This window comes from Maniola jurtina, chromosome 21, assembly GCF_905333055.1.
Source record: "Maniola jurtina chromosome 21, ilManJurt1.1, whole genome shotgun sequence".
NCBI classification, from domain to species: Eukaryota; Metazoa; Arthropoda; class Insecta; order Lepidoptera; family Nymphalidae; genus Maniola; species Maniola jurtina.
Window position 1 is genome coordinate 9719725 of NC_060049.1, and position 8901 is coordinate 9728625.

Consider the following 8901-nt stretch of genomic DNA (forward strand, 5'->3'; position numbering starts at 1 on the left):
GTTATAGACGCTTTTGCGGAACAGAAGGTCGAAAAAAAGATTTTTCTTAATAAATTTCTTATTGAAATTAAATTGTTATTTTTATTTGAGGCCATGAGAGCCAGAGTGGCCTGTCATTTTTTCAATACTGATTTTAATTCAAAAAACTGCTCTAAACGACAAAAGTCATAGCGCCACAGTGGCCTAAAATTAGTTCAATATTGTTTTCATAGATGGCATTAGTATTACTACCACAGCCTATCAGAAATTTTAAAAGTTTGGTAGCGCCATAGTGGCCTAAATGAGTTAGGCCATTTCTGCACTATGTCAATACTAATTAAATTGACATTTCTTTGACGTTAGGCCAAACTGTCAAAATTTGCCGCGTATTTCTTGGATTGTTTTTAGTGTTGAACGAAAGTTTTTCCTTGCAATTAATGGCTTAAAATGAATAACATGGAAGCTGGAACCTCTAGTAGAAAACACAATACAAGGTAAGCAAAACATGATTTTGATAAGAAAAATCAGTCAATTTAGTGTTGTAAGGTGCATTGGGGCTATTTCGAAAATGGGTATATTCCGAAAGTGCAAAAAATCTACCAAACGCAGCAATATATTCCTGCTGGCAACATTAGGCAAAGCGCCATCTTAGATTTACTTGCCGCGACAGACGTTGCGAGTCGCTCGCGCTAACATCACGCCGCACGCGAGTGTCGTCAAATTATTCAAGAGAAGTGATTTCGCGCCGAATTTTGGTGATTCGTTATAACCCCAAGATAGTTTTCTCGAAATCCTGGTAAGTTATTTCAATGTTTGTTTGTTTTTATGATAGGTTTTTGTTTTGTGCTTAATGATAATAGGAATATAAGGTTCCAACTGTGTTTTTTATTTTTTTTCTGATTTATCCCTCCGGGTATAAACCCGGAGGGATAAATCAGAATTCGATATGATTGTTTCGCAATAACCCCCTTACGCTTTCCTACTGTAATTGCCAATAGTTCTCAAAGTGTATCGTTTTATTGACCCGCGACGTAAAAATGACGGAATGTTATGAGTTTGACGTTTCTGTATGTGTGTGTGGTGTGTCTGTGGCATCGTAGCTGCCCAACGGATGAACGGATTTTAATTTTTTTTGTTTTCTTTGAAAGGTGAATTAATGGGAATGCTCTTAGATATATGTGATGAAAGTTAGGTCGGGGTTTAATTAAAATTCTTAACTTTGTTTTGTACCATGTCGACTTTGCTAGTTATTTTTTTGGATTGGGTTTAAAATCGGTTTCCATAATGGGGGTTGTGAGAGGTGAGGAGTGATGCCCTAGAAGTGTAGAGTCACCCCCACTTTTCAAAAAATACCCTCCCCCCCGCCTCTCACAATCCCTTATTATGGATACCGATTTCAAAACCGTAACCATTTTTTCCCCTTAATACACTGAATGGTGTATAACGGTTCTGCAGTTGTATGTCTATGGTATTCCTCAGTTATTGCTTAATTATTGCATTTTTTGTGTTGACAAAAGTTATTTCTTTTTTCAGTGTCATCATGCCTCGTACTTATTTAAAAAAGAAAAATAAAACATACACTTCTCAAGATTTAGCCACTGCCATACAGAAAGTAAGAAATGGGGAGCTTACCGCATATGCTGCTTCACAGAAGTACAAGATTCCAATGACCACTCTTCATGACCATGTCAAAACTAAAGATACTCTTAGACAGAATGCAGGTAGACCAATTGTTTTACCTTTAGAAGACGAAAAAAAGTAAGCAAGCACCATCATAGTCATGGAGAAATGGGGATTTGGGCTCTCAAGATCAGAAATATTGGAGATAGTGGCTGAATATGTGCGCGTAAACAATATTCAGACACCATTTAAGAATAACACGCCTGGACCAGATTGGTTTATCAACTTCCGAAAACGTCACGGTTTGTCCATCAAAAAAGCACAACCCGTAGAATATGTGCGAAGAAAAATGACAGATCCATTCGTCATTGCTGAATATTTTGATTTGCTGAATAAGACCTTACAAGATTTAAATCTTTTAGAAAATCCAGAATCGATTTGGAACTTGGACGAAACATCATTGTGTCTGGATCCGACCAAAACAAAAGTGGTCGGAAAAAAAAATAAACCATGTGCAAGGACCACCTATGGAAGTGGAAAGGAAAACATCACTGTGTTAGCAGGAGCGAGTGCCAGTAGTAAAAAGTTGCCGCCTTTGATTATTTTCAAAGGAAAATTTGTTTGGGACCAATGGATGACTGATCTTAATAAAGATGATTACGATTTCGAATTGACATATGCTGCAAGTACTAAAGGTTGGATGGGAACAGAAATTTTTCACAATTATTTCGAAAAAGTACTCATCCCAAGTCTCGGCGAAGAGCGACCAGCCCTTATAATTTATGACGGGCATTCAACGCACGTCGATGCCAGGGTTGTGGAGCTTGCGGTCCGAAACAATGTAACTATCCTCAAATTACCCCCACATACATCACATTTGTTGCAACCGCTTGATATTTCAGTATTTAAATCCTTCAAAGCAATATGGGATGCACAACTGGTAGAGTGGCAGAGAAGAAACGTTGGTACGAAAATGCCAAAAAACGTTTTTGCAAAAACTATGGCAGATACTTGGCAACAAACGAACCCCGAAGTTATAAAGAGTGGATTTAAAAAGGCAGGAATATACCCTTTCAATGCACATGTCATACCTATTGATAAATATGATCCAGACGCTTATCAAAGATATAAGAAAACTTTACTTGCCCACACACTCAAACAGCCAAAGTCACTCAAAGAAATATGCATTGAATCATTCAACAATCAGTTTGCTACAGCTAATGAAACGATAGAAATAACAGACAATAATTACGTTGCCCTGCTATCTGAAGAATCAAGAAATGATGCCCAAATGTTGCCCTTTGAAGCCAGACACCCGAGCCAAGTACCAGCATGTTTGCAGAATTCGAAGCAAACAAAATCCAAAATAAATATAATATCAAACATAGTCATAAAGAAAGCATCGCAAGTACCACTTCAAAACCCATCACAACTTGATCGATCAGTCTCATTTGAAGAATTATTGCTGAGAAAAATTCAACAGGATAAAAAGAATTGTGCTCCAACCAAAAAAAAACGTGTCACAAAAGGTGCGGAAGTAATAACTGCAGCCTTTCTATCGGAATTGCCCCAATGCACCTTAACTAATTTTCTCAGTCTACTATTTCCTAAGCAAATTATTTTACTTTCAGATATCTTCCGAGTGGATGAGGAAGACCCATATCCAGATTCAGGCTCTGAGTATATACCATCCAGATCGCCATCGCCAACTGCCTTGGATCTAATTGATATTTTAGAAGATAACCATTCTCAAAACGACCAAGACCCTTAAAACGACCAAGAGCAACGGAAGCCAAGAAAGCGAGTTCGACAGCCAAGTAAGTGGAAAAAGAATATACGCAAGGCAAAACGCGCGAGAGGTGAGGAATATGTGAATGCAAAAGGTAAAACTGTACCTTCGAAAAATATAAACACAGATATACCATGTAGATGTGGACTAAAATGCCACGATAAAGTTGGTCCTGCACGGCAAAAAGCACTCTTCGATAGGTTTTATGCCATGGAAAGTTTTACTTTGCAGTCATCTATACATATAATAAAATTGTAGAAAAATGGTGTCTGTACAATGGAAATATATAAAAAAAAAGTAGCAGGGGTTGTTATTATATCGATGCCGAACCCGAAATTGTAATTAATTTTTTTTTTGTCTGTTTGTCTGTGTGTTTGTGCACGCTAATATCAGAAACGGCTTATTCGATTTAGATACGGTTTTCACTAATATATTGTAGTAAGCTTCACTTAACATTTAGTGTTTATTTCATGTCAATCGGTTCATAAATAAAAAAGTCATGTCAATTTAAAGAATCACGGCGAACATTTTTAACGTACAGAGTACGTACTACACGCCACGCGCCTGAGCGTCCATGGCTCTATAAAGCGCGCTGAGAGCCGCGCCGCGGCCATAAGGATTCAGTTATTCGTAGCGAACGCACATATCCTTGGAGAGTATAGGGGAATAGTTGTATTAGATTATTGCGATTCACTTGAATACTGACTGTTTGCATATTTCATTTATTTATATTTTAGGGTTTGTAGGTTAGGTTCTTTCCCTTATTTTTCTTTAAAATTTTATAAATAAATATTGTAAGTTTTAACAGGGTGTGGAAAAGGTGAAATTGTTTTCATTCCTCGGATTCCTCTCATTCCAAACAATTTTCCATTTAGTTTTAAACGAGTCCAGTTTCCAGTCAGCCTATGTTTTGCGATGACAATTGATAAAGCCCAAGGTCAGACGCTGAAAGTTGTGGGTGTAGATCTCAGTATCAGCTGTTTCTCGCACGGTCAGTTATATGTGGCTCTGTCACGGGTTAGCAATCCTAGGAGCCTGTATGCTTTCATCCCCGATGGCCATACTTCAAATATCGTATACAGAGAAGCATTACTGTAATATAAATTTTTAGCTACCCAAACGACGGTATATGTAATTCAAAATATGCTGCCCGAAAAGTCACTATTCCACGCGAACGAAGTCGCGGGCACAGCTAGTCTTACCTATTTTCATTGGTAAAAGTGTTACCTAAAAAAAGATGCTCTTTTCTCACTGATCGCCGACAAACCGAGTCTAGACGCTCCAATACTCAAGTATATACCTCAATGTAGCTCAAGTTGGGGCTACTTTGACAGAGCGCCAAAATCGGTTTTTACTTGTGCTCAGCAAGTGCGCGTGACCTCGAGTAATATTGCGTGAGGCGCGGGGTGTGGGGAACGCGTCATAGCGCCACTATTACCAACTTAGGGTAATTTACCCTATATTTAGAGTAAAAATAATCGAGAAGGGTAATTTTAAGGGTATGAATTTTCCTAGGGTATTTTTTGGGGTAAAACAATCAATATCAATAAAAAAATAACTGAACTATTTCGTTTCCGAACGCGCCCATTACAAATTCCGTTTTGTGAACGCACCGATTACTTTGTGTCCCTCTCTAGTCTCAAGCTTATTTTATTGTTTGCTCTTTCTTTTCGTGCGAGTGTTTTGGTTGTTTTTATTGTAAAAAATGGCGTCATCGAGTGCTGGTGTTACGCGTTCAGGTGTAAAAAAGTATGCACAAAAATATTGCAAAGAATGGGAGTATGACCCAAATTTAAAAGGTGAGTTGAGTTTTCTTAAAGTAATAATTTAATTAATCTAATTGAGCAATTTGAGATTGTTAGTAAGTTAGTAGGTACATAATCATTAGTTAGAAGGAACTTTGTATCTTTGATTGTCTAAGGGTTGCCTGTTGCAAAATTTACCCACATTTTATGGATGGTGGTCCTAGTGATGGTGATGGACAACGATGATTGCATTTTACATACTTTTCGTGGTGTTGGTGTTAATGGTTTGTTTTTTTTTCTAGATTGGATTTGTCCTGACCCCACTGGTGAAAATTATGCAAGGTGCAAATATTGTAATGTGACTTTAGCACCCCACAAGAAAGAACTTAATTATCACGCAAAGAGTAAAAAACACATGAAAGCTGTGTCATTAGATAAAGCGGCTAAGTCCTGCCAGCAATTGCCTTTTGTAAAAACAGTTTCAAAGACTAACAAAACTGCGGAATTAAAGATAGCTGCTTATATAGCTGAACATAGTGCTATTCAAAACGTAGATCATTTAGGTGAAATCCTGCCATCTTTAGATACGAAATCAGAAGTACTGGGGACGTTAAAAATACACAGAACTAAATGCAGCATGCTAATTAAAAACGTTCTTGGTCCAGTAATGATGCAAGAAATGATATCAGATGTTGGCGATGCTGCATATTCACTTATTGTTGATGAAACTACGGATATAACAACGGATAAAATTCTGTGCATTATGATCCGGTATTTTTCAAAAATTAAGCAGGATATTATAACAACTTTTTACAGATATATAAAAATATCTAAATGCGATGCAACAACCATCTATGAAACCATAAAAAATACTTTGCAAGAGGACGCCTTACGTCTTGAAATGCTGGTAGGAATTGGCCTAGATGGTACTAACGTAATGATTGGTGAACACCATTCTGTTGCAGCACTGCTGAAAAGAGACTTACCGGATATTATTATCGTTAATTGTACCTGCCATTCGTTACATTTATGTGCAGAGAAAGCTTCGGAAAGTATGCCCCGGCAACTGGAATTCTTTATTCGGGAATGCCATAACTGGTTCTCGTATAGTTCAAAACGTCTTGACGCCTACAGAGACTTATACGAAATTATGAATGAAAGTCGAGCTCCTAAAAAAATACCAGGATTTTGCGGAACACGCTGGCTAGCACGTTCTCATGCTATACGTACTTTACTCGACCAATGGGAGGAATTAAAGCTTCTTTTCATGATGGCTAAGACTGAAGACAAATGTTTCATGGCGGAAAAATTGTATGACATCATGAAATGCAGAGCTTACCATGCATATTTCACGTTCTTAGATGTTCATCTACGTCAAGTTACTAAAGTTAATTGCCTGTTTCAAAGTGACGATGTCGATCCAGCGAAACTTTTAGAAGACTTGTTAATGCTATTCAAAAGTATCCTGCAAATTATTGTCATACCTCGGAAGCTCGAAACTGTTACGGATGGAGAATATCCATCATTTGATTTTCAGGAGCATTTGATTCATGTATCAGCAATGCATTTTGGCTACACAGTTGAAGAGGCGCTATCGAAACTAGACAGGCGAGACAAAGAGGACGTACGTGAAAGATGCAAAACCTTTCTTATTATTTTGTGCTCTGAATTACAAAAAAGGTTGCCAAAACAGATCGCATTCCTTAAATCCATGTCGAAACTGTCTCCAGAAATAGCCACTTCTCAAGTGAAACCTACATTAGTTGAAATACTACAAAATATTCAACGGGCTGAAGTGTATGGTTCTAAACAAGAGATAGAAATAGAATGGAATAATTTGCAAAACAAATCTTGGGAAAATACGACGCGTTGTACTGATTTTTGGGCTGAGGTTAACCGGGACACAGATGCTGGGGGTAATAAAAGATTCCCTAACATTTCTAAATTAGCATTGTCTCTTTTATCGGCGCCTATATCTAATGCAGCTGTAGAAAGGGCCTTTTCTCTATACTCAGTCGTCAAAACCAAGCTTAGAAATAGGCTATCTCTGCCTATGATACAGAGCATAATGACTCTAAGATACAGTTTAAAAATATTTCACAAGTCTTGTGTTAACTTCACTCCTTCAAAAACAATGTTGGACAAATTTAATAATAGCATGTATGACAAAAAAGATAGTGATGCAGAGGATACTTTTATTGTTATGTGCGAATAATAAAATACCTACTAAGAATAAAATATAATGTGTTGTTTTATTTGTAAAGAACGAAAAAAATCATTTAGGGTAAATTTTTTATAAAACATAGATTCTAGGGTAAATTGAGACCAGGCCCGGGGTAAAGTGAAAACTTCACCTGGCAACACTGCATAGCGCGCCCGCCGACTAGTCCGAACAGGTTCGTCGCTTGAGTTTGTTGTGTTGTGTGGTGGTGCAAAAATACGAAAAAATCTTTACTTTTCGGTAAGTTTATTGTATTGTTTACTTAAATAAAACTACAATTGTGAGTATTCGTGATTAAATTGGTGTAAAATAAGGATTTTTATTTGTTTTAGGTTACCTTTGTATTTGTTTGTATTTACAAATGAACTACAATGGTCAGAGAGTATAAAAGAAAACTGGGTGCCCGGAGTTACAAAAATTACAGCGATGAAACCCTTGCAAAAGCCGTTGCTGAAGTGAGGGCAGGTCTTCTTACCCAGAGTGCGGCTGCCAAGAAGTATAAAATAAATAGAACAACTATTCTAAACAAAATTCACCACCAACATGAACTAAAGCCGGGTCATCCAACTGTTTTGACTCCTGAAACTGAAAAACTAATAGCCGATACCTTGAAAATATTAACAGATTGGGGTGTTCCTTTTACTAAACGCGATATCCAAATTATTGTTCAGATGTTGGTCACCAGGGAAGGTAGGGTTATAAAACAATGGAAAGACAACTCACCGGGGCCGGACTTTGTGACCGACTTTGCAGCGCGAAACAACCTTACTCAGAGACTGGCCACAAATATCAAACCTGCTAGGGCATCAGTGGGTCCTAATGAGATAAAAGAATTTTTTGAAAATGTGAGACCAGCTCTGGAGGAGACACGTCCAGGTCTTATTTACAATTATGATGAGACGAACGTGACTGATGACCCGGGGGCAATAAAAGTTTTAGTCCCTCGAGGTCACAGACGTGTCGAACGAGTCCAGGAGCATTCCAAATCATCGGTCAGCATCATGTTTTGTGGCACAGCAGACGGAAAAATGATTCCTCCTATGGTTATCTACAAATCAAAGCACCTGTACGAGAACTGGACAATGGGAGGCCCACTAGGAACAATTTACAGAAATAGTCATAGCGGTTGGTTTGACATGAACCTCTTCGAGGTATGGTTCTTCAAGTTGTTGTTGCCGAGCATCCAGGAAGAAAGAATTGGAAATGAAAAAGCAGTTGTCATAGGTGATAATTTAGCTTCGCACTTCTCACCTGAAGTCGTTCAGGCAGCAATACAAAATAACATTCATTTTACGACTTTAACACCAAACTCGACGCACATAATGCAACCCCTCGATGTGGGTATATATGGTCCTTTAAAAAGACAATGGAGAAAGATTTTGGATACTTGGAGAAAGGAATCGAGAATACGGGGCATCATTCCAAAGCCACAATTTCCCATGTTACTGAAGAGACTGATGGATGCAATGGCTCCCAATTTGATGAAAAATTTGCAGAGCTCCTTCAGAACTACGGGATTTTACCCTTTCGACCCTCAAGTTGTTTTA

At 37.9% G+C, this 8901-nt stretch overlaps 1 protein-coding gene across 1 annotated transcript; it reads left to right on the top strand.

The window, feature by feature from the left end:
• The first annotated feature begins 738 nt into the window (after positions 1-738).
• On the top strand, positions 739-3370 carry LOC123876049 (jerky protein homolog-like). Its single transcript, XM_045922177.1, has 2 exons — positions 739-775; positions 1513-3370. Exon 2 carries the CDS (start codon positions 1760-1762, stop codon positions 3368-3370), a length of 1611 nt encoding a protein of 536 aa, XP_045778133.1. The 5' UTR covers positions 739-775; positions 1513-1759.
• Positions 3371-8901: the final 5531 nt, after the last annotated feature.